Source organism: Phyllostomus discolor, chromosome X, assembly GCF_004126475.2.
Source record: "Phyllostomus discolor isolate MPI-MPIP mPhyDis1 chromosome X, mPhyDis1.pri.v3, whole genome shotgun sequence".
NCBI classification, from domain to species: Eukaryota; Metazoa; Chordata; class Mammalia; order Chiroptera; family Phyllostomidae; genus Phyllostomus; species Phyllostomus discolor.
Window position 1 is genome coordinate 99,683,668 of NC_050198.1, and position 26,823 is coordinate 99,710,490.

Here is a 26,823-nt window from a genome sequence, read left to right on the forward strand (position 1 = left end):
AGCGTAAAGAAAAAGTAGGCCAGGGCCTTAAGCAGGAAGCCAGACCCCACCAGGGAGGATGGTACTCCCTGAGCACGGTGGGCTGCCCTGATCAGTTGAGTGTGTCAGTCCTTAGTGGCCCTAACTCTCTTCCTCTTTCCTTGGCCAGGATTAGAACTCAGATTCAGCGAGACCTTAGTCACAAGCTGACTTTTCCTGAGTCTTTTGCCTTAGAGGTGCCAAGGGGTAGGTGGATGATGCTAAGAGGGCAGGAGAGGGCGGGAATGGGGAGCTGGGCAGGGCTGATGCGAGCCTTTTGAGGTCCAGTGACCCTTCTCTATTGGAAATGCGCCATGCAGGCATATCAAAGATCAATTTGTGTGTGTTGAGCAGATGGCATTCTCTGTGGAGGGATAGGGAATGATGGGGCTCCTGGGGGTGGGGGAGTGAAACATCTGTCGTATTATCACACAGGAAGAGCACAGTGGATGTAGCAGAATCATTGATCTGGGAAGTCACAGGCTTGGACTGAAGGGCCAGCCCTGCTGCTGAGTACCTGGCGGATGTCAAGGAGGGACCCTTCCTATTCTGGGCCTCACTGTTTCGACGGACCACTGGCTTTTCATCACCAGACCCTCCATAGTTCTAGAAAGCTCAATTTAAAGAAGTATTTCCCCAGGCTGGAATCCCATTCTTTCATTATTTTTATTAGCTAAACAGATATCATAATGCAGAAACCTGTTTTGTTACGATAACTCTTTCCATTGCTTAGGGAGTTTGTTGAAACCTCGACATGTTCTATCTCACGAGAGCCTCTCATCGCTAGCCCTTCTCATCCCTACCGCAGATACGGGCTGATGGTGCTGAGGCCCCCAGATGGGATGACCTATCTAGGGTTCTGTAGCAAGTTAGAATTGCAGAGCAGAACCAAATCTCTAATTTAGCCCTGTGGTTGTTAGCTCAGTGTTGTTTCCATGACACCACAGTGCCTACTAGGAGTTCTTGCTGTTTTTGAAGATGCTCGGAAATAGGAGTTTTTTTAAAAAAGCATAAATACCTTCCCTGTAATCTCACTTGTACTAAGAATATATCTTGTGAACCTTTTATTCCCCCCCCTCATGGATCATAAAAGAGAAGCCTTCAGCATCGGTATATTATCAGCATGTTGTTTGTATTAATGGTCTAGGGGTCTTTCTCTGCGACTTCCCATGAGCTTTTGCTTAAGGAAGGACATCGTGGCCTGACATTGTGTTCACCTGCACTTGGTTTAATTGGATACAGCCAAAAGACCTGGGTTGTTTTTTTTTTTTTTTTTTTTGGTCCTTCTTAAAATGTTCTGTGGGCAATGGTTGTTGATTCACACAGCTAGGGAATTTTAGGGCTTGGGGAGGTTTTAGCAGTCATCTAGTTTACTCTCCTTGTGGATGTTTAAACCCCTCCAGAATATTCCAGGGTCTCCCCCGCCCCAACTGGTCATCGAGTATCTGTTTGTACAACTCCACTACCAGGGGCCTCCCTACTTTTTCAGAGGCCGTGGCTCAGGCTGTAGCTCAGGAGAGTGCTGAAAGAGTTTGTCCTAACGTTGAATTAAAATCCGTCTTTCTGGAGCTTCTGCTCACGGGAGTGGTGCACATGGCTAAGGGCATTAGCTGCTGATAGTCTTTCTGCATTAGCACGACAGCCTTCCCATTTACTGGGAATAGAGCCATGGGCATGTCACTTGTACTTCCAGTGACCTCATATGTCATTCGGTGAGATTATAGTACCTAACCTCTTTAAGTTGTTGTGAGAACTAAACAGAAATATGCAAGGAAAGTGCTGATAATTGGTCTGACTAATAATATTGATGATGCAAACAGCAAACTTTCAGTATTAGGAGTATAAGTAGTGTCCTTATCCCCCCTGTCTCCCAGGAATACACTGGCCTTCTACTCTGTCTACAGCCCTTCGGAAGCTGAAGCCTGACACGAGGTCTGCTGAGCCCCTCTTGTTGTCCAGGCCTCTGCGCCTTTATCCTGTCCTCTGCATTAGCCTCTTGCAGCTTCTACATGTATATGGCTAGACGGAGGCCGTTTGGGCACTGACGGCCTCGGTTCACGCCCGCCCCCACTCAGCCACTTTCATGACGACGTGAGCTACATGGAGTCCTGGGGATGCCAAGTGTTCATTAAGCCTCTCCTTTCATACGGACCGGCTCTCCAAACTAATAATGGTGTTGCAACGAGTGAGGCTGATAAATATGTAATTGGACAGTGCACTTTCTTGTCTGCACTAGCTTATACCAACAGGTATAATAATGTTGCTGGGGCTGCACATCAGCAGTCAGCCCTCATTTACGAGCAAATAAATGGTGGAATGCTGTGCTATACATCGGAGCACAAAGAGGAATTTGAAAATGCTCTTTGTGAGATGGATTGAGGGAAAGAGATGATAATAATAGACCTGTAAATCCTACTCATTGGTCCAGATTTTTAGTTATTCTTATAATCTTATTAAGGTAGTGAGGTTATTGACATTGCTACTCAGTGGGGCTTGGACGCGGGGGGCCATGGAACGAATGGACTTATCCCCACATTCAGGTACATATTAGGTAATCATAGCTTACTCTTAAAGGCACATTTGAGGCCAGCAGTAGCTCTGAAATTGCCATATAGTCAGATAAACTTGAATGGAGGCCACATCCTGTAAGTTCACCTTCCCCTGTGCATTAGGATAGGCTGAGAACATGGAATGACTGAAGACCCTTCCAACTATGCATGTTAGAGGAATGTCCAACCCAGCTAAGTAGAGTGCAGTGTCACCAGGTAGCAGCCAGAGGGTGGCATTGTTGCTGTAGCATGTGGTTGATATTAGTCGGTCCAGCATTGAGTTGTCCCAACAAGCAGGTGACCAGGACTCCAGAGGCTGGCAGTGTGCAGTGAACCAATAGTGGTTTCCTCCTCTGTAGAATAAAGGGCTTGGTTATAAATTCATGCATCCCGGAGATGATCATCACGTGGCTCCTGAAGAGGTACAGAAGTACTTTAGACTGGGAGCCCATCCTACAAAGACTGACAGTAGATATAAGAACTTCTACCAAAGGGGAATTATTTGCCTAAGCTCTGTGACATTAGTCAAATTATTTCTCCTGACCAGGTATCTTTATCTCCCCTAGAAGATGGAGGGTTTGCATCAGTTACACTCTAAGAACCTTTCTAGCTCATACTCTGTGTTTTTCCCATTGAGGTAAAATACACATAACATGATTTTTATCACTTCAGCCATTTTCAAATGTGCAACTCAATGCATTTAATGATGTGATGTGTATAACCACCACCTCTATCTAGTTACAGAACTTTTTCATCACCCCCAAAAGGAACCTATACCCACTAGTAACCATTCCTCATTCCTTCCTCACCCTAGTCCCTGCGCTCCATGACATTTTGTACACAGGTTAGCAGGTGGAACAGAGAGCATAATTAGGGGAAGGATGTGGTTCAGTAGGAGGTGAGGTCAGCAAGAGGCCTGTATATGACTTGAGTAGTCACAGTAGAACCCCTCACCCTGGATAGGGACTCCAAGGGACTAGAAATACAAGACAGATATTACAAGAGAACCTTAAACAAGGACTAGGCCAAATCTGGGTCACAGGTAGAGTTCTGCAGGAACAGCTATTGAGTGATAGATACCCCGCTGGTACTCGAGTAAATGGCATAGTTTACACAAGATGACAGATCTGACTGCAAAGCCAGTATTTTGCCAGGTCATCACCCTGCAGTAGTTGTTCTGAATGTTTGTCAAATATTGTGAGCTTTCTGGGACATGGGGTCAGCTTAATTTCAGCATTCTCCCTTGGTGTAACTTTCATCATGAAATCAGAGAGGGCAGGGCATTGTACTTCCATATCTTGAGAGGTTAACTAGAAACATTCTCTTTCTTTTGGTCTAAATAGAAAGCCTATCAAGGGAAATGTAGAAAAAAAATGGATTTCTGAAGGTCAGGTAGCCTCTATATCGATGCATCTACACATTATTTGTTACCCTACAAAGAGCATAGGGCCCTGCACATAATAGTTATGCAATAATTCCTGAGTGATTTGATTTAACTTTATTCAAGTATTGCTTTTGTGACTGACTTGACTAATAGAAACCTAAGATCTCTCGATGTTTAAGGAGGCGATAGGCCCATGAAAACAAATAAAAGGAAAAGACTTAGGAGGGGTAGAGTGGGGAACAAAGTTGTTCTTGGAGGTATCTAGTATTTTGGGGGGGAGTAACAACTCTATTAATTATAGACTTTTTAAGGTTTTATTTATTTTTTATAGAGAGGAGAAGGGAGGGAGAAAGATGGAGAGAAACATCAATGTGTGAGAGAAAGAACAACTGGCTGCCCCTCACACACCCCCAAGTGGGGGCCTGGCCTGCAACCCAGGCATGTGCCCTGACTGGGAATTGAACCAGCAACCTTTTTTTTTGTTTTTCAGTCTAGTGCTCAACCCACTGAACTCCACCAGCCAGGGGTAAATATAGATTTTTTAAAAGTTCTTCAATTACATTATTATTCCTATATTAGTTTCACATGTACAACAAAATGGTTAGAAAATCACTTACTAGAAAAGATACTTGATATGATTTGAGTGTTCTTAAGTTGGTAAAGACTTGTTCTGTGGCCTAAGATTTGGTGTACCCTGAGTAATGTTCCATGAACATTTGAGAAGAATGCGTATTCTGATACTGTTGGATGGAATGTTCTGTTGATATCTGTTAGATACATGTGGTGTAAAGCATATTTCAGGTCTAGTAATTCCTTATTGATTTTCTGTCTAGGAGATCTATAAGTCATTGAAAGTGGGATGTTGAATCCACTACTATTGTTTCATTGATTTTTCTCCTTACACAAAACATCTTATAGTTCTAACAGTCTCTTTTAAGCTAATAAGTTAAGTTTGTCCACATACAAAAGCTCAACACTTTATCCTTATGTGTTTTTGATGTTGTACTTTGCATCTTTTTATATTGTGTATCCATTAACAAAATATTGTAGTTATAATTGTTTTGATTGTTTTGTTGTCTAGCCTTTGTACTAGATTTCATTGACTGTATATTTACCTTTATCAGTGAGTTTTCTACTTTTATATAATTGCATGTTGTTAACAAGCATCCTTTCTTTTCTGCTTGAATAACCCCCTTTAACATTTCTCATAAAACAGATCTATTCGTGATGAATTCCTTCATGTTTTATTTGTCTTGGAATGTCTTTATCCCTCCTTCAATTGCATTTGATAACATTACCAGTTAAAGTATTCTTATTTGGCAGTATTTTTTTTAGTAATTTGAATATGTCATTCCACTTTCCTGGTCTGCAAGTTTTCTGCCAAGAAATTCAATGATAGGCTTATTGGAGTATTCTTGTATGTGACAAGCTTCTTTCTTTGCTGCTTTCAAGATTCTCTCTGTTTGATTTTTGACTTTTTAATTATAATGTGTCTCAGTAAAATCTTCTTTGGGTTGAACTTGATTTGGGACCTTTGACCTTTATGTGTCTGAATGTCCACATCTTTCCCAATATTTGGGAAGTTTTCAGCCATTATCTCTTTATATAAGCTTTCTGCCAGAAGCATTTGATTTTTTTTCTTCCTCATCTTGAACACTTTCATTGTCAAATTTTTAATATATGTCATGTGGTAGCTATAAATATCTCATAGTATTACTTCATACGTTTTTATGTTTGTAAGTGAGTGGGCATATTTTTATATGTTTGTAAGCCATTTATAAGTCCTTATCAGTGAAATGTGTCTCAGATTTTTCCTATTTTTTTCCTAACTAGTTGTGGATTTTACTTACATTGTTTTTAAAGACCTTCTTTACACATTTTGGAGACTAATCATTTGTGCAAACATCTAATATATAGCTTGTCTTTTCACTTTATTTATGATATCTTTTTTGGAGAAAACTTCTTACTCAAAGTAGTCAAATTTATTGATTTCTTTCTTGTTTGTGTTTTTCTTCTTTCTTGTTTAAGACATCTTCTCTACTCTGAGGCCATAAAGTTATTATTTTAAATTGTTCCTTTGAAAGTTATTACAGTTTTGCTTTTAATAAGCATTTAATCCCCTGGGAATTTATTATTCCCAAGGGGAATCCGATTTTATTTTCTTCCATTTATTGAACATACCTTTATTTTCTCAGTAATTTGCAATGCTAGATCTTTTGTGAATCATGTTGTTATATATGTTTGAGTGCCTGGTACTTTCGAGTTTGTTCCATTGACTAATCTTGATGACTATAATTTTATTATCTTTTTTAAGTCACCCCACTTTTATTTCTTAGGCATGTCTTGGCTTTTTTGTTATTTTATTTATTTGTATGCATTTTATAATAAGCCTCTGAAGTTTTCCAAAATGTCTTACTGAGATTTGGTTTGGATAAGTTTAGTCACTAGATCAAGTTAAGGAGAACTGACATTTTTATAATATTGAGACTACCCCAAAATGTGATCTTACTTTCTGTTTATTTCAGTCATAATATCTTTCAAAATGCTTAATTATTTTCTTTGTAAAGAAGTTTTATATATATATATATATATATATATATATATATATAATTTTTTGATTTGCTTTTAGGAATTATATCTGATTTTATGATTATAAATGATATCTCTGTAAAAATAATCTTTTTTCCTTTATTGTATTTGCTAATTTACAGAAATGCACTTGAGTTTATATACTCATTGGGCATTTGTCAACTTTTCCAAAGCCATCTAGTTTTCTTTCTTCTTTTGTTTTAAGATTTTATTTATTTTTAGAGAGAGGAAGGAAGGGAGAAAGAGAGAAAAGCATCCATGTGTGGTTGCCTCTCACATGTCCCCTACTGGGAACCTGGCCTGAAACCCAGGCATGTGCCCTAACTGGGAATTGAACCAGTGACCCTTTGGTTTTCAGGCCAGTGCTCAGTCCACTGAGCCACACCAGCCAAGGCCATCTAGTTTTCTTGACTGTGAAGGAAACTATGTCATCTATGGAAGGTTCCCCAGCACCCAACTCTACCTCCATTCTGGCTTGATGTCATACTTTTGGAAGCCTTGTCATAGCCAAAGGACATCAACATCCTTAGCACAGACTAAGTCTTCCTTTGATGGGGGCTGTTTAGACTCTGGCTATCAAGGAAGTGGCATGTAGAATATGAGAGATTTGTGGAAATTATGAGGGCAATTACAATAGTGCCCCCAGAATCCCTTTTCTAGCTAGAGAGAATGGTTTTCTTCAGATGCCATGTTGCCTCATAGTTCTAGGGACACATAGTGCCAACCTCGAGGATAATCATAACAGCTAATACTTGCTTGACTCTGCCATAGACTGTTCAAGGGTTTTACCTTATTTAATCTTCACAATAAACCCATGAGTTAGATTTATATTATTCTCTGTATTTTATACATGAGGAAGTGAAGGCTCAGAGAGGTCAAGTAACATATTCTACATTACTCAGCAAGGCAGTTATAGAGCCAGGGTTTGAACCCAGGTTGCCAAGTCTGTACCCTTCAACACTGTCATAATTGTCTTTCCTAATTTTGGCTTACGAGTCCTGAGACCTTGCTTCAGTCATGACTGCCACCTGTTCACTGTGAGGCACCCCTCCTTTCTGGCCTTGTAGTTCTCATTTAGAACGTGGAAACAGCACAGCTTGCTTCGCAGGGCTGTTTCGAAGCCTACAGAAGTGTGTGGGAAGGCACTGTTCTTGAACCCGGCTTTCAGGGAAACCAGGGACAATGGAAGAATAATAGAAAAGAGTAGGAAAGGTGTTCTTGGACAGAAAGTGGAGGGCACACTTTAGAATGATAGAATTAGTAGGATGTGTTGGAATGACCAGAAAAGGTGACCCAACTGATGGCAGGGGTCTGCATTGGGAACAAGTGGAACTTGGTGGGCCAGGCCAGTTCTAACATGTTGACTGACAGCCATGAAGGCTGAGTAGGGTATTTCACGTAGGGTTTATCTTTCTTCGTTTTCTATTTTTTCTCCTTTTTTTTTTTTTTTTTTTGGCCTGATGTGCAACCAAAGTCTTCATTGCTCAGGTTGAAGCTCATTATTGTTCATTGCGCCTACACTGGAAAAGCAAAACTACTTGTTATCAACCTCCTTATAATGATCTTTCATGTAATTAGCGACAGTTATTAAATCGCTTTCCCTCGAGGGGCAACAGAATGACTGCTATCTGCGCCTGACTGTCCATGCTGCGCCGATTGGCTCGGTGCCAGGTAGGAATGCTAAATGCCTCCTCGCATGCATACACAGGGACCTCTCAGCATACATCATTCTTCTGCAAGCTGGGCCTGAAGCTCCACCACAAAGGCGGGGGGAGTGTCTGCAGGAACTGGGAGCTGTGCCTGCAGCAAACTGGGTTTCTTTTAGCTCCCACACCTACCTGTGCAGCCCTCCTTTGCCATTGCTTACCTGTAGTGCCAGACAAGGGCATTTCAGTGACCCGTGTCATAGGAGGAGAGTTCATCTCCTCCATCCCCACTCCGTTGTCTGGGTTTTGCCGATTCTCAGCGTTGGCTGGGTATTGCGGTTGGTGTCTTCATAAAACAGACATAGATTGCAGGCTCTGCTCATTATTCGAGTTATCTGCAAAAGGAAAGTGCTGCCTTGGGAGATAGGGATCTCCTCATCACTGACTGTGTTCAAGCAGAGGGGCCGGGCAATTGCTGGCAGCGGATGCTGTCAGGGGAGTTTATATATTGATTAGGGGGCAGGGGCCGGTGTGGACTGGCTGACTTTCCATTTCCTTTATCATGTTGATTTGATATGTCTGATATTTTGTTCTTTAATGTGACTGGCAGTAACCCTTCACTTTCTCAGAGGGTAACTCACTTTTCATTTCTCTCTGGCTGTCTGGATGTGGCCTTTGAAAATATTAAGGTGACATTTAGACAATATTGCCTAATATTCTCTTCTCAGAAACATCACACTGCTAGAACCAGGGGTAGGCTGCCTTTCTATTACACTGCAAGAGCCTTTATTGAACTCTTCACAGGTGCTCCGGCATCATGCAGGGACCTGAGAGAGCTGACTAATATATAGATAGGGTCCAGCACAAATAACACCCCTTTTTATTACAAAATATTTTGTTTTACAAACTCATAAGCACGGAATTCTGTAACATAACAATATCACACTCAAGCACACTATATGACATTACAGGTGAACCGTTAAAATTAAAACTATAAATTATTACATCCATATGATTACCCTACCAACCACACTCAAGCAGGCATTACTTCTGCCGCACCCTGTATGTTATGGCACCTCTCCTTTAAGAACTAACTACTGCCCTGGCTGGTGTAGCTCCGTGGATTGAGCACATGCTGCGAACCAAACAGTCGCTGGTTCAATTCCCAGTCAGGACACTTGCCTGGGTTGCGGGCCAACTCTCCAGTAGGGGGCTCATGAGTGGCAACCACACATTGATATTTCTCTCCCTTTCTCCCTCCTTTCTCCCTCTCTTCCCCTCTCTAAAGATAAATAAATAAAATCTTAAAAAAAAGAGAACTAACTGCTAATCCATTTGCGTATAGGGACTACTAAAGATGCTGAAGAGTGTGTATCAAGGGATGAATGACAATCAGTTTAACATATGGAACAATGAAGAGCCCCCTGCAGTGTGTGCATAAACATATAAATACTTGAAAAAAGATAAAAGATCAGCAACGGTTACACACAAAATCCATGACCAGGGTTTTCACTGGAAAAGTGGAAAGTAACTAGGGTGGGGAGTAGTCAAAGGGTAATTTCACCTTATCTTGTAGGCTGGTGTAAGTTTTCTTTTTTAATTGTTGTTCCAATACAATTGTCTCCATTTTCCCACCACCACATTTCCCTGCCTCACCCACCCCTACCTCCCACCATCAATCTTTCCCCTCTTTGGCTTATTGACTTTTTATAGAGATATAATGTACATGCACAAAACCCCACCATTTGAAAGTGTCCAGTATAGTGGCTTTTAGTATATTCATTGTGTAACCATCAGTTCTAGGACCATTTACCATACACATCTTTGTCATAGACATCTCTTCCACAAGCATTGTTGTAACAAACATTTTCACTGCATAATTAATTGGCCAGAAGGAAATTTAGTTGTAAAAACGTGAAATGACTGATTGATAGTTTGGTGTATTTGTGTGCTTGTTTCATTTGTCCATTGAATCAAGCACCTCCGACAAATTTAATACGTTTAAACAGGTTGTCAGTTTGGTTTCATTCTTCATTGATGTAGTTCTCACAGTTACTGTCATTTTTATATAATATATAGGTTTTAGCGAGCCCTCACCAAAACATATACAGTGAGGAGCAAACAGGGCGATGCTGATCTTGAAATAGTTACCATTTCTTCTAGATAACAGTGATTTGCCCAAAGAGTTGGTTTCATATTTTGAAACACACCACACTGGGAGGAGAGAGAGAGAGGCCATGGGCCATTTTTCAGGGCACAGAGCTGAACCCACATTTCCCATAGAACATAGACAAGAACATAGGAACAATCTACACATTAAAATCACTTACTTGTGCAGTATTACCATGAATACACACACATTTTACATACAGTTTTTAAAATTTCGTTATTCATTTTTAAGATTTCATTGTGTCCTTTTTCATGTCCCTCTTATTTGTCATGATTTTATCTCTTTATAGCACAGTCACCTTACTGCCAACTAGGTGTACAGCCAAATTAGCTGCAGCAAGAAATGCTGGCAAGGATGTCTACAGCAAAGGTGCTTAAGGTGTAAATACCCTAACCCTGACCACCACTGTCTCATTCCAGAATATTTCCATGACTCTCTGAGAACAACCCCCCAGCCATCACTAGTCGCTCCCTGATCCCTCCTTGCCCCTGGCAACCACTACTCTGCTGTCTGCCTTTAAGGATTTGTCTACTTTGGACATTTCATATAAATTGTGTACAATATGTGTGGCCTTTTGTAGTGTCTGGATTCCTTTACTTAGCATATGGATATTGAGATTCGTTAGCATTCCATTCTTTTGTATTGCTACATTGTATTCAATTGTGTATATTATATATACTGCATTTTGATCTCTTCATGTATTATTTAGATTGTTTTCACTTTTGGTGTCTTACGAACAATTGCATACAAGTTTTTGTGTGAACATATGCCTTCAATTCTCTTGAGTATAACCTAGGAGAATTGCTGGGTTTCATGGTAACTATATATTCAATATTTTAGGGAACTGCCAGAATGTTTCCCACAGTGGCTTCACTGTTTGACTTTATACCTGGAGTGTATGAGGGGTTCCAGTTTCTCAACCGTATCACCAACACTTGTTATTGTTGTTTATTTTTTTATCGTAGCTCTCCTGATGTGTGTGAAGTGGTATCTCATTGTGGTTTTGATTTGTGTTTCCCTGATGGCTAATGGTGTGGAGAATGTTTTCATGTGCTCATTGGTCATTTATATATCTTCTTTATATAAAGGTCTATTTAGATGCTTTCTCCAATTTCAAAGTCAGTTTTTAAATGCCTTTGCTATCATTGACTTTTATATATTCTGGATACTAGATCCTTACCAGAAATACATATACAAATATTTTCTCCTATTTTGTGGGTTGTTTCCTTTCCCAACAGTGTCATTCACACATAAAATTTTGATGAAGTCTAAAGAAAAATGCTTTTTCTGTGTCGGTTGAGATGATCATACGTTTTTTAAACCTGTATTTCATTAATATGGTGTATTACATTGACTGATTTTCACATATTGATCCAACCTTGCATTCCTGGGATTAATCCCATCTGGTAAGGTGGATTTTTTTATATGTTACTGGACCTGGTTTGCAAGTATTTTATTGAGGATTTCTGCATTTCTGTTTTTTGGAAGAGTTTGTGAAGGATTGATGTTAATTATTCTTTACGTGTTTGATAGAATCCATTAGTGATGCCATCTGGTCCTGTTTTTTTCTCCCTGCCCAGGTGGGAAGTTTTTGATTACGAATTCAATCTCTATTTGTCGTAGGTTTATTCAGGTTTTCTTCCTGAGTCATTTTCTGTCTTACTAGGAGTTTTTCCATTTCATCAGGTTATCTAATTTATTGGCATATACTTGTTTATAGTGTTCCTTTTCATTCCTTTTACTAATACATTAAGATCGGTAGTGATATTTCCTCTTTTATTCCTGACTTGAATACTTTGAGGTCTCCTTTTTATATTTCAACGTTTTACAAAGCAAATGCAACCAGAAGGCACGTCAGAATTGGGACGTGGGTGTGCTGCTAACTCTGTCAATCACTTCTCCTTTATAGGCCACGCTTTCTTATCAGGAAGTTGAGGTATTTGTTCATAATTGTTCAAGTTGTTGAAAGCCTCTGCGCTATTTCCCTGTTTGAGCAATTGGAGTATTTGAGGACAGATAGTAGACAGGTTTGGAAAGAGTCCAGTATTCCTGCAGGGCATAGCAGAAGATAAGAAAGGGAATGCAGATTGAAGCCAGATTATGGTAATGTTTGAATTCCAGGATAAGAGATTTGGATTTAGCAATGGGCAGCTGTGGGGAGTAGCCAATCAAAGTGCTAGTCAAGGAAACTGGTGTGGGGGAGGCCTTGGAGCTGGGAGTCCCCCGAGCTGTCACTGAGGGAATGGAGACCATGATTGTAGGGATGGGAAAGAGAGAGACGAGGACCAGAGCTCTTCTCCCATTCGGGAAGTACTCCCTGAAACTGTGGGAGGCGGGAGTGTAGTCAGTTCTGTTGCTCACTCCCATGGTTCTCATAGTTAGTGATTAGACACAAAACAGGTCCAAAATAGGCCGTTGTTACATTGAATTGCATTAACCCAGCCTTGCTTAGAGCTCCATGATGACTCAAGAAAATAAGTACTCCGAGAGGGCTTCCAGGAAAGCCTTCCCACTTGCCAGGCTCTGGGCCTTGTCTGTCTTCTTTCTTTGTCATCTGGGAGCCCATGTGTGCCAATTGCAGTGTCAGTGTAAAACACTTGCAAGCAGGTGTACAAGTATATGTTCACTTCCACCGTTTGCTGTGAGGGGGCTGATGCGGTACTCTGGGCTGATATTGCACCCAGGGAAGATGAGCTGGCCTGTGTCAGTGCACGTTGTCATATAGGCAGACAAGGGCCTTCATCTGCACACAGCAGGGAAACTCTCAAAAGCAGGGGACTGAGAGTTTAGAGCAGAAACTCATGGTCTCAGGCCCAGGAGGTCTTTTGTGGGACCCCGGGCCTGGGGGCACAATAATTGGGCCTCCCATGATAACCTTTTCCCAGGCTAGAAACATCTCCCCTCAAATGTCAGCTCCACAGTGGGCAGAGATTTTTGTCTCTCGTGTTGCTGCTGTGCCTCCAGAGTTTGGCACATATGAAGCATCTCACATAGATCTAATGAATGAATGAATCTACCGGTCATTCTTTTGGATTTAGCTAGCATATTAATCCAAGTAGTGGGTTTATGGGCTTGTTGCAGTGTAGTAGATAAAGGTGTTGTCTTCTCAGAAGCTCCTTGTGAAGGGTCCTTCCACCCATGCCTTTAGTTCTCGCCAGAAGGGACTCCTCCCACACATTCTGTGTAAGATACCTGTATCCAGCCCTGGCTGGCGTAGATCAGTGGATTGAGCACGGGCTGGGAACCAAAGTGTCCCAGGTTCGATTCCCAGCCAGGGTACATTCCTGGGTTGCAGGCCAGAACCCCCAGCAACCGCACATTGATGTCTGTCTGTCTCTCTCTCTCCCTCTCTCTCTCTCTCTCTCTCTTCCCCCACCCCCCTTCCCTCCCTGAAAATGGATGAATAAAATCTTAAAAAAAAAGATACCTGTATCCACCTAGTTGTAGTTAGTTGTCTTCCTGCCCTTTCATTGTTACCTGAAATATGATTTGAGTCTGAATTTCATTCTGTCGTGGCCTGACTTTCCACCGCACCCATCCACATCAGTATCCTGTGCTCCTTCCCACTGGAACTGTTTCAAAGAGTCATCTCATTTCAGCCATCTGAAAGCCAACATTTTATTTTGACTTGACTGTCTTAAAAGTCCCGAGAAGAAAAGAAATAGTTCTTCTCACTCAAAGACTTGCCTATTCCACCCTTTTCATAGCAGGGATCCGCTTGCTTTATGAGAAGCTGGGTAAAGCTAACAGATTATTAGAGGATGGAGTTTTTATTGTTGTAAAGAGACAGCAGCATCATGTGCATGACGTGTTTGCTGCAGTGCCTTAGAATCGCATTTTTGAACACATCTGTTCCTTGATTAATCATTCCTCACCATTACCTGTTGATTGTATGAAAGGGCAGCTATTAGCATATGGAAGACACAAAGCTGACCTTTGCAAGCTGGAAAGAGATTTACAATAGATCATTTGCATAGAGTGATAGCTTCTGGGTCGAGATGCATTTATGCATATTTGGCTGTATATGCAGAATGCATTAAAGTGGATTGAGCTCTACTTGCTTAGGCCTGTGGCAGGTAAGTAAACTATATGCTTGTGTCATCTCGAGGTTCACTGGATGGTAACCATGCACCCCAACTTCTGTGAGGCCAAGGGAGAGGAGAATTCACTGAGTTGAGAAGTTACTACTGTCCCCGTAGCTTCGTCCTGAAGCATCTGTCTCCTAAGACCACCCACCAACCTGCTTTTCTGCTGGCAAAAATAGGGATATATTGAAATTGCTTGAATTTAGCTTCTTGAAGCAGGAATGTGGAAAAAATATGGGGGGCGTGGGTGGGAAAGGTGGATTGTAAAATAATGCTGTGGAGACAACTGGCAAGCTCTTCTGCTAATTCCCCTGGCAGATTTTACCACTCTTTTTGGGGTACCACCCTTCCTTTTCTCCATGGCCCGCTGGTTTTCCTCCTCCAAGGACTGGGATGAAATGAGCCATCGCTCTGAGTTAAGTCATCCCAGATCAAGAGACATCTCACCCTACCTCCCCAGCATGAGTGTTTTTCTGCATCCCTTTACCTTTAAGATTTGGAGTGCATAGTTTTAACCTCTACCACGTGTACCCCATTTTGATGAGTCTAACATTTCTCAGCTAACCTTGTCCCAGTCCCTTCTCTATTTCTTTCCTGTCTGTCTTAGGGCCAGAGGCAAAAGGTGCTGGCACAGTAGTTAAGACCATAGGCTCTGGAGTCACGCTGCCTGGCTTCTATCCCAGCTCCTCTGCTTCTTACCTTTGCGACTTGGGAAGAATTTCTGAACTTTGCTGAGGCTCAGTCTCCTTCTGTGAAATGGTGGTAATAATCATACCTACCTAGCAGAAGTGAATAATAAAGCTCATTGAAAATTCTTAGCATAGCGGCTGGTATATAGCAAGTGCTCAATAAACAGCTGTTGCTATTGTGTGGTACGTGGACAGTCTGACATCTCCACTCCAACTTGGAGGAAGTACAGATCTTTACATATCCAAGGAATTTTACAGTCAAATTTTAATGATTATTTGTGCATCCTTTGATGGAAATCAACACCGAAGACCCTGTCTTTCATATGCCCACTCCAATATCTAACTTTGATCTCCATGCTCATAGATGTTGTGTTTAACAACAATCCAGCCATAACGTGTAATACGTATAGCTTAATCCTTATTTTGTTTGATCCAGCTATGCTCCCAAGATACATCCCAGCATGAATGAGTTCTGCTTGCCGTAACTCTTCTCTCCTCTGAAATCATCTTAGCTAAGAAGTCTCTGAAGATAATTTAGTCATGCCCTTCCCTGTCCTTCCCTTTTACAGATGGGTCACCGGAAGCCTAGGGAGAATTGGACTCATTCCTAGAGACGGCAAGCCACCCCGGAGCCCGACCTGGTATTCAGTTCACAGGGGCCTCTGGTTGAAGGCTCTCTGAATACTTGGCCGGGAACTTCTCAAAGAAGGAAGCTAATCCATTCTCCCTTGTTCCACAGCTCTGGGTGAACCAGGAGGATGGGGTAGAGGAAGGGCCCAGTGACGTGCAGAATGGGCACCTGGACCCCAACTCAGACTGCCTGTGTCTGGGCCGGCCACTGCAGAACCGGGACCAGATGCGGGCCAACGTCATCAATGAAATCATGAGCACTGAGCGCCATTACATCAAGCACCTCAAGGACATTTGTGAGGTAGGCTCAGCTATGATAGTGCATGTGGGGGGTACTTAGGGTGGCGTAGAGCGCATTTGCATGAAGAACCAACCACTCCCCAGGACCCTACCTGTGACAGTCCCACGTTGTTGGAAAGACCATCTCGATGGGCTCCCTGGATTCTGTTTGTAAGAAGCTGCTCCCTTGGGGCTTCCCAGTGTTTTTCTGTATATCTGTTTCTCTTGCTGTTTCCCTGTCATTTATCTATCTGTTTGTGTGTCTAACTTTCATGTTTGTATTCTCTTTCTCTCTCCCTCCCTCCCCTTCCCTCTTCCCCACTTTCTTTCCTCTCTCCCCTGAATCTCTACCCCTATCCTCTTGGCTTCCAATATGCTCACTGCCACCCCATGCAAGGGTCTGATCTCATTCTTTAAAGCAAAACACATCTCCCTCCGAGCCAGTGATTCACATACTTGAATGTGCGCCAGAGTCTCTAGGGGAGCTTCTTAAACATGCAGATCCCAGCTCCCTTTCACTGCACCCCCGCCTCAAAGTTGTGAACTCTCAGTCTGGGCATCTCTATGTTTAACAAGCATCCCTGGTGATAACTTATGCTGCTGGTCTACCTCCCGCACTTGGAGAACACTTGTGTGGGTTTGAGCAGAAAAAAGCTTAAGGGGAGGAATCTATGAGAATTGAAGGTTGGGTGCAAAAGTCTCAGCTCCTTTAATATAACTCTCCACCCTCACCCGGAGCTGAGGTTCCACATCCCCTAATTCTGTCCCTTCTGTCTCCCTGACCTAAGTGTGGATGAGAGCCCTTGTCCTCCCTCTGTTGAGCTCAGCAGAAACAAGATAGGGTTTTCAAAGGATCTTTTACTTAAACAGTGTGGGAAAGCCAATGGACAATAAAGGACCCCCCCATACACACACACACACTCTCTCTCTCTCTCTCTCTCTCTCTCTCTCTCTCTCTCTCTCTCTCTCTCTCTCTCTCTCTCTCGGATTCTGCTTGATCCAGGGAAAACTCTACTTTGAATATTTTTGTCTCCTTCCTTCCAAATGAGAGAGTCATGCCCCACTTTCTGTCCCCCAGCTCTGTGGAGTGGGGCCAGGGCCCAGTCTGTAGTCAGTAGTGTAACGTTTTTCAGAGTTCCTGTTTATTGAGAGCAGTGCCACCCAATGGGACTTCCCGCAATGATGAAAATGTTCTATGGGTAGATACCGTCACTCTCCAGTACAGTAGCCACTAGCCCGTTATCTGTGGCTGTTGAGCACTGAGATGTGGCTGGTATGACTGAGAAATGGAATTGTAAATTTTAATTCAAATAACCATGTGTGACTAATGGCAGCCACATTGGACAGTGCACCTCTGGAAAGATCGAGGCCAAGGACTGTGGGGTTGAACTTGCTGCACCTCGACTCATTTTCTTTTCTTCTTGGAAGGTCAAGGTTGTCTTCCCCTCTTCGTGGTGCTGTAAGGTGGGGTGGAAGGAACAAGGGCTCAGGGGACATGGAGTGGTGGTTTCACATGTCAACTTAGTCACTAATGAACTTTGTGGCCTTGAAGGTTCTCCTTAACTCCTCTGACCTTCGATTTTTGGATTTGTCCAGTGGGCTTCATTCCACCAACCTCTTTTTTTTTTAAGATTTTTTAAAATTTATTTTTAGAGAGGGAAGGGAGGGAGGGGGAGAGAGAGGGGGGGGGGGAAGAAACATCAATGTGCGGTTGCTGGGGATTCTGGCCTGCAGCCCAGAAATGTACCCTGGCTGGGAATCGAACCTGGGACACTTTGGTTCCCAGCCCACGCTCAATCCACTGAGCTACGCCAGCCAGGGCTCATTCCACCAACCTCTTAATTGATGAAACATATTGTAATTAAGTAAACATATTGTAAGTATTTGGGAAAAGGTAGTTTTCCTTTTATTTCTCTCCCCTTTTATTTATTCATCCCATCTATCCATGTCTCTCTTTCATCTTTTTATCTTCCTCCAACATTCACACAAATGGCTGATATATTTTTTTATTTTTTTAAAGATTTTATTTTATTTTTAGACAGAGGGGAAGTGAGGGAGAAAGAAGGGGAGAGAAACATCAACGTGTGGTTGCCTTTTGTGTGCTCCCAACTGGGGACCTGGCCCGCAACCCAGGCCTGTGCCTTGGCTGGGAATTGAACTGGTGATCGTTTGGTTTGCAGACCAGTGCTCAATCCACTGAGCCACACCAGCCAGGGTTGATATGCCTTTTAAATTACCCTCTAGGTGTTTAGTTCTAGACCACCATTGGTTGGAATCACCTGGGAACTTGTTAGAAATGCATAATCTTTAGCTGCACTTCAGACCCACTGAATCTGAATCTCCATTTCAACAAGGTTCCCATTTCACATGTAGTGCATATTAAAATTTGAGCAGCGCTGTTGTAAAATGATAGCCACCTGGTAATGCCATAGGCTGTTCATTACCTGGCAGTTGAGAGATGCTGTCAAGACCCTAACTCATCTGCTCAAAACCCACCAGTGGCCCTGGCTGGTATGGCTTAGTGGATTGAGTGCTGGCCTGTGAATCAAAGGGTCATATGTTCGATTCCCAGTCAGGGCACATGCCTGGGTTGTAGGCCAGGTCACCAGTAGGGTGCACACGAGAGGCAACTTACACATTGATGTTTCTCTGCCTCTCTACCTCCCTCCCTCCCTCCACCTCTCCCCCTGTGTATTAAAAAAATAAATAAAATCTTAAAAAAAAAACCCCTCTGATGGCTCACCATTTCTCCCTGAGTAAAAGCCAAAGTTCTTATTGTTACTTACATAACCCTGTGTGATCAACCACTCCTTACCTCTGTGACTTCACCTCGGCTCCTTTTCTAAATGTTCCAACTATTCCAGTCACACTGGTCTCTTGCTGTTCCTTAAAAATGCCTCACATGCTTCCCCCACAGCTTTCAGCACTGGCTTTTTTCTTCTGCCTAGAGCACTCCTCCCCCAGATGTCTCCATGGCTCCCTTCCTCACCTCCTTCAAGCCTTTGCTTGAGACCTTTGCTGACCGAGACCACAGGGTACATGGTAGTTGCCCAATAAACACTGTCGAAAGTCACAGTTTAATATAAGGGGTTTTGCTAAGTGCATTCACATTTTATGCCATTAGATTTTTTTTTTTTTAGACAGGACAAAGGTTGTTATTGTTACTCTCATTTTCTAGATCTGAGATGCAAAATTACTTTCCCCGAGTTTTCAGGCACTGACCCAGTAGGAGTCCTTTAGTCTTAGAAGGGTCTTCTGTTGCAAACTCCCAATCATATTGGCTTCTTTCTACAGGCCATGGGGTAGCGACAGCAGTGGAGGTATTTGTGTATGGAAGGGGGTTGGCCCAATCTAGCTAACCCATGCAAAGCTTTTGTTGGTAACCTACCCGCTTGGTATTTCTTAATTATTCTTGGTGCTAAAGTTACGAGTTGAAGTGGGAAATATTCCTTTGTTCTACTCTGTAAGCATAGGTGTCAAAGGAAGTTCTTAAGTTTTTAAAAATATTTTAAGCTACATTTTATATTCAACATTGTTTTGTATTAGTTTCAGGTGTACAGCATAGTGGTCAGACAATCATATACTTTACAAAGACTTCCCCTGATATTTCCGGAACCCACCTGACAGCATACATAGTTATTACAGTATTGTTGACTATACTCCCCATGCTGTGCTTTACATCCCAGTGGCTGTTTTGTGACTACCAATCTTTACTTCTCAATCCCTTTACCTCTTTCACCCAGCCCTTCAAGCCCCTCCCTTCTGGCAACCATCAGCCTGTTCTCTGTGTCTAAAAGTCTATTCCTGTTTTGTTTGTTCGTTTATCTTGTTCATTAGATTCCACATATGAGTGAGACCATATGGTATCTGTCTTTCTCTGACCAGCTTATTTCACTTACCATAAGACCCTCTAGGTCCATCCATGCTGTCACAAAAGGAAGGTTTTTTGGTTTTTTTTTTTAACACTTTTTATTTATTGTCTATCTGCTGGAGTAGTAATGAGAGGACTGGGGCTCAAAGTTGGTAGCCTTGGAGGATTGGTTTCCCACATCCATTTTTTAAAATATTTTATTTATTTATTTTTAGATAGGGAAGGGAAGTAGAGAGAGAGAGGGGGGGGGGAGAAATATCAATGTGTGGTTGCTGGGGGCTGTGGCCTGCAACCCAGACATGTACCCTGGCTGGGAATCGAACCTGTGATGCTTTAGTTCACAGCCCACGCTCAATCCACTGAGCTACACCAGCCAGGGCAGGAAGGTTTTGCTAGAGCAAAAGGAGGGTGGAGAAAGTTGTGTTCTTGTCTGAGCCAGAAGACAGTATTTCAGCCCAGGGTGTGTCACCTCTAAACCAAAAGTTGTAAGGAGAAATATGGTTTATCAGAAAGAACGCCAGCCTCAGAATAGAGAGTCCTGAGTTGTCTCCACTTAGTCACTGACAGGCAGAGGAACCTCAGGTGACTCTTGTCCATCCTGGGCCTTGTTCCCCAGCATGAAAATGAGGGGATTGGCAGAGTTGCTCTTTAAATGCTGTCTGGATTTGACTTTCTCTGATTCTTTGTGATCTAGATATGCCCTCGCTAGAGAAAAGCTCTGGTAGTGATCCAGGTTACTTGTGCATTTCCTGATATTTCCTCCTTGGTACCCACGGAGGCATGTCTTACTGAGGCATCAATGTGTTAATATGTACTCTTTCTATAGGTTAAGGGAGATCTCTGAACACTTCCCACTCTTGAGCTGTTGAAAGAGAAATGAGGGACATCGCATTTACTCTAGTAAAAACTCACTATCTGTTGCAGAATGGACACACACACACACACACACACACACACACACACTCTCACTCTTTCCTGGCAGCAGAAAGTGCTTTACAAACATTTAAGTTACAATGCCTTTGCCCTGGCTGGTGTGGCTCAGTGGATTGAGTGCCAGCCTGCGAACCAAAGGGTTGCTGGTTCGATTCCCACTCAGGGCACATGCCTGGGTTGTGGGCCAGGTCCCTAGTAGGGGGCGCATGAGAGGCGATGAAAACAAGTGACCATAGTTAATTCTCACCAAAAACATTTTCATATGCTGATGATCTCTCATAGGGACAGTGGCCATTTGTTAAAAATGTATATCAGTAAGTTCACAGTGAAAACTGTGGCTTTTTTTTTTTTTGGGCCATGGTTTACAGTGTGCCCTGAAGTTGGTTGTGTTATGTTAGTGTTCTCTTATTAGACTAAGAATCCCTTTCATTGATTCTTCCCTTTCATCAATGGCCAGTTGTATAAATTGCCTGTTTATTCACAAATGTGCCCTGAACACTTACCCTGCTAAAAACACCATGCCCGGACACTTGTGAGCTTGTTGACTGAGCTCATCAAAACCGTCTGTCCTGGCCAGCTACCTTAGATGGCTAAGACATTGCTTTAAGGAATGGTTTGGTTTTATCAATGCCTGTTCCCTTTTGGGAAGTTTTCCTGCTGGGGCCTCTGTTGCCAAACTGTTGAGAATGTAATGGAGACCTTTTGACTTGGTCCTATGAGGAAAACTGTGGACACATGAATAGATCCAGCTAAACCAATAACTGCTAAAGTGAGTGACAATGTTTGTGCTTATCCAGCTTCTGAGAGAGGGCCCTAGGACTTTTGGGGGGCTTCGTCATAGAGAATGGTGAGCAAAGCTCTATACTCTGGAGCTTTTGCACCCTGAAAACCTTTTCTTGAGATTCAGTTTTCCTAATTGCTCACTCACTGATAGAGTGGCTTCTGTCTCTAAACCTCAATTCCCTCATATGAAAAATGCAAAGGAGTATTCCCTGCCTACTCCATGGAAGTGATATGAGGCTCCAAGTGCCTAGCAAGTGGCAAAGCCTTCGAGGAATGAGGGACATCCTCAGCCTGGGCCTTTTCTCTGTCTGCAGGGCTACCTGAAGCAATGCCGAAAGAGAAGGGACATGTTCAGCGATGAGCAACTGAAGATCATCTTTGGGAACATTGAGGACATCTACAGGTTTCAGATGGGCTTTGTGAGAGACCTGGAGAAGCAGTACAACAATGACGACCCCCACCTCAGCGAGATAGGACCCTGCTTCCTGGAGCACGTAAGCATCTTCCCCTTTGGGGTCGGGGGCTGTTGAGAGAAGTTAAGAAACCACTGAGGGAGCATCTCAGCTGTCTGCTCCTGCTGGACTATCTGTTCCGTGGTAGGACATAGATTCCTCTCTGGCTCTGATGTTGACACCTTTGCCAGGGTACGAGATACTATGATTTGGACTAGGATTCTCTTTCTTTACATTGCCTTCCCTTTTCTCTCCCCTTCCAGAGGGCTACCAGTAGGATTTTTCCTCCACTTCCCTTTTCTTTTCCTGTTGGGTTCAGTTACTAGGGGAGTTGTTTCCTAGGTTGTTTACATCTGTGGGATTACTAGGTTGCATGGTGCTTGTTTACCTTTATAAGATACTGACGGACTATTTTCCAAAGTTACTGTACCATTTTGCATTCTCACTTCCAATATATAAAAGTTCCAGTTGCTCTGCTTGGTTGACAGCACATGGTATTATTAGTATTTTTTTTTCTATTGTAAGCCGTTCTGATAGGTGTTTAGTGGTATTTCATTGTGGTTGTAATTTACATTCCCTTAATGGATAATGATGTTGAGCATTTTTTCATGCACTTATTTTCCATCTCTATAAAATCGTTGACTGTTTGTGAAGTGTTTGTTCATGTCTTTTGCCTATGTTTAAGAAGATTATTTGTTTTGTTACTCTTTAGTTTTATGAGTTCTTTATTTATTCCGTTTATAAGTCTTTGGTTAGATATGGGATTCGCAAATGTTTTCTTCCAGTCTGTATCTTAGTCTTTCATTTACTTAACAGTGTCTTTGAAAAGCACGAACTTTTCATTTTGTTCACATCCAATTTATAACTATTTTCCTATAATGATTCATGTTTTGGGGATCTTATTTTAAAAATCTTTGCTTAATCCAAAGTCACAAAGATTTATCGTCTTTTCTTATAAAAGCTATGTATCTTTATTTCTTATATAGGTAATTTTTATAAATGGCATAACATAAAGGTCAAAGTTAATTTGTTTTCATATGGATATCCAACAGTTGTCCCAACATTATTTGTTGAAAAACTATTAGTTCCCCCATTGAGTTACCTGGGCACCATTGTCAAAAATCAAGTGATCATCTATGCTTGGGTTCATTTTTAGGGACATGAGTCTGTTCCAGTGCTCTAAGTGACTATTCATATACTAATACCACACTGTCTTTTTGTTGTTGTGATGGTGGTGGTTGTTGTTTCATTGGGATGTAATTGACATATAACATGTTAGTTTCAGGTGTGCAACACAATAATTTCATAGTCATGTATATTGTGAACTGATCACCACAGTAAGTCTAGTTAATATCTATCACCATAGGTTTTTTATAAAACTTTTTTTTCTCACACTGTCTTGACTAATGTAGCTTCATAGTAAGTCTTGAAAGTAGGTAGCATATGTCCTCCAAATTCATTCTTTTTCAAAACAGTTTTGGCTATTTTAGATAATTTGTAAGTCACAATGAAAAGTTTTCTTTTTATTGTATCTCTATTAGATGACAGATGTTAACTACACCTGTTGTAATCATTTCACAGTGTATGTAAATCAAGCCCTTATACTGTATACTTTAAACTTATATAGTGACGCATGCCAGTTATTTCTCATAAAACTGGAAACAACAAAAGAAGAATTACTTTGTCAAGTTCTACCAAAAAGCAAAAAGAAACAAATGAAAAACCTGTCAGTATTTTGCTTATCATTGCATTACATCAGTAGATCAATTCAGGGAGAATTGACATTTTCATTCCACGAACATCTATTTATTTCTGCATTTAGGTTTTCTATATTTTCTCCTAGCATTGTTTCTAGTTTTCATTGTGTGGGTCTTGCCGTTATGTTTTTTTAGATTTTTATTTATTTATTTTTAGAGAGAGGGGAAGGGAGGGAGAAAGAGAGGGAGAGAAACATTGATGTGTGGTTGCCTCTCACACCCCCCCCCACTGGGGACTTGGCCCACAACCCAGGCCTGTGCCCTGACTGGGAATCGAATTGGCGACCCTTTGGTTTGCAGGCTGGTGCTTAATCCACTGAGCTACACCAGCCAGGGCTTGACCTTATTTTTAAAAATTGAGTTCTAAGTATTCAATTTTTGTTGCTATTGTAAATGGCGTTTTTTATTTGAATTTTCTATAGCTTATTGTTATGATATAGAAATACAACTGATTTTTGAATATCAACCTTGAATCCTGACACATTACTGAATTCACTAATTGGTTCTAGTATTTTTTTTGTAGATTCCTTAGGATTTTTTATATATATAATCATGTCATTTCTGAATAAAGACAGTTTTATTTCTTCTTCTTCTTCAATAGGTATGCCTTCTATTTTCTTTTTTCTTTTGTTATTGTACTGAACAGAACCTCCACTACAATGTTAACTAGAAATGGTGAGAGCAGGCATCTTTTGTTTGATACTTGAGCTTAGGGGCGAACATTCAGCATTTCACTATTGAGATTGGTATTAGCTTAGGTTTTTTCATGGTTGCCCTTTATCATATCACACTGGGGAAGTTTCTTTCTATTCCTAGTTTGCTGGTGGCTTTTATCATAAATGTGTTTTCTCAAATGCTTATTATGTATCTTTTCAAATAATCACATTACTCTTTTTCTGTAATCTGTTAATAAGGTAAAATGAGTTGGGATAAATCCGTCATGGTGTATCATCCTTTTGATGTTCTATTTTTTTCCTAAATTATGTTTTGCCTTTTCTTGTGCTTGTTTTTTTTTTTTATTATTAAGTTCCAAGCTACAAGTTCACGTTTTTAGACAGAGGGGAAGGGAGGGAGAAAGAGAGGGAGGGAAACATCAATGTGAGAGAGAAATATCAAAAAGTTGCCTCTCATATGTACCCTGATCGGGGACTGAACCCACAACCTAGGCATGTGCCTGGACTGGGAATCGAACCAATGATTTTTTGTTTTGTGGGATGATGCCCAACCAACTGAGTCACACCAGCGAGAATTGGATACTAGTTTTTCTTTAACTAGATATATGTTTTTCTAATTTCTATTCATCTGCATGGCTTGCCTTTTTAGTATTTTTTAATATAATACTATTTAAGTTTATGTATAATAACTCCATCTTGATTTTTTTATCCATCAATTGTACTTCCTATCATTTTTCTTAGGTTTTATTTATACATCAGGTAGTCTTTGTATGAGTATTGAACAGGGTATAAAAATTTGTAGATGCTATTAAAACTTGGAGATGATTTCAAACTCACAGAACAGTTGAAAAATAAGAGTAGTACAAAGAATGCCCATAATCTATTTATCCAGATTCACCTATTGTTAACATAACACTTCACTGCTTTTACTTTATAATTTGAATATGCTCTCCCTTTTTCTCTCCTCTTTTACTTCTCTGTATGAATATTTATATACATACACATACACACACTCATATTTATTTCGTCCTCAGCCACTTGTTTAACTTGCATACACCACGGCCTCTTTATCCCTAAATACTCCAAAGAGTATATCCTAAGGGATATTCTGTGGAGACAATCTGAGTCTCTGGATGATGGGATTCCTTCAAAGAGATATTACCGTATATTGCCAGCTTTCCTAGTTTTCTCAGTGGTAAGATTTTTCTAAAAAATTTAGTCTGCCATTGTCAAAAATAGAACCTCTGGCCTATCTCTTTTTATGAGCCAGCACCAGAGTTTGATTGCCATAGTGTGTTTTCCTATTGTGAGGGCCGGTCTCCCTTCATTATCCTTCTTTTATAGAATTCCCTTACTGTTCCTGCTTATTTATTTTTCTATATGGTGTTTCAAAATCAGTTTTTCTTGTTTCCAAATACTGCCTTTACTTTTTATCATTAAATTCTGAGTCAGTCTAGGAAAGATTGATATTGTTAGCATGCTGATATCCTGTAGGTTCTGTAGGTTCTGTTTTTCCATTTCTCTGAAACCTCCTTTGGAATCCTCAGCAGCCTCTCACTTTCTCTTCATTTCTTCTTCTGCTCACAGCAAGATGGATTCTGGATATACTCTGAATACTGTAACAACCACCTGGACGCCTGCATGGAGCTGTCCAAGCTGATGAAGGACAGCCGCTATCAGCACTTCTTTGAGGCTTGCCGCCTCTTGCAGCAAATGATCGACATTGCTATTGATGGTTTCCTTTTGACTCCAGTGCAGAAGATCTGCAAGTATCCCTTACAGCTGGCTGAGCTCCTCAAGTATACCGCCCAAGACCATAGGTAAATGATTAAGGGAGGCGGGGGTGAGGGAGAGAACTTCCTGTACCTGTTGATCCTTATGGAGCGTGTCTGTTCTTTTGCCTTCTCTGAGCTTCTGTTAGCTTATGTTCACAATGGAATGATGACGTATTCTTGCTCACCTCACAAGGCTGTTGCATGTAGAAAGTCAGGGAAGGCTTCCGAGAGTTGCTCCTAATGTAAATCAATATGCACACACAGTCATTATGCATCATCATTGTACAGCTTAGATCCTGCGTTCAGGGAGCTTATAGCCTGGTCCTTAGTCCTGAGTTGAGCCAAGTGAATCAACCCAGATGGGATCATTGTGGAACTGTTTATTCTACTCTGCTTGGTAGATTCAAATATCATGGTAACACCCTGGCCAACTATACTGACCTTAGATTTCTTCTGCAAGGCAAAAATCCTTGGTTTTCTTCAGTCTTTCCTCATTCTAACTGTACCTTCCCCTCAGACCCAGAGTGTACTGGGGGGAA

The 26,823-nt window shown here is 41.6% G+C and overlaps 1 protein-coding gene across 11 annotated transcripts in view; it reads left to right on the forward strand.

Moving 5' to 3' along the window:
- The window catches only part of ARHGEF9 (Cdc42 guanine nucleotide exchange factor 9), a 199,060-nt gene that overhangs the window by 133,816 nt on the left and 38,421 nt on the right, over positions 1-26,823 (forward strand). For all 11 annotated transcript variants that reach the window (XM_036016997.1, XM_028522796.2, XM_028522798.2 and 8 more), the window contains exons 3-5: positions 15,870-16,061; positions 21,941-22,120; positions 26,097-26,329. In XM_036016997.1, coding sequence (XP_035872890.1) covers positions 15,870-16,061; positions 21,941-22,120; positions 26,097-26,329 — 605 coding nt within the window. The remainder of the gene's footprint in view (positions 1-15,869; positions 16,062-21,940; positions 22,121-26,096; positions 26,330-26,823) is intronic.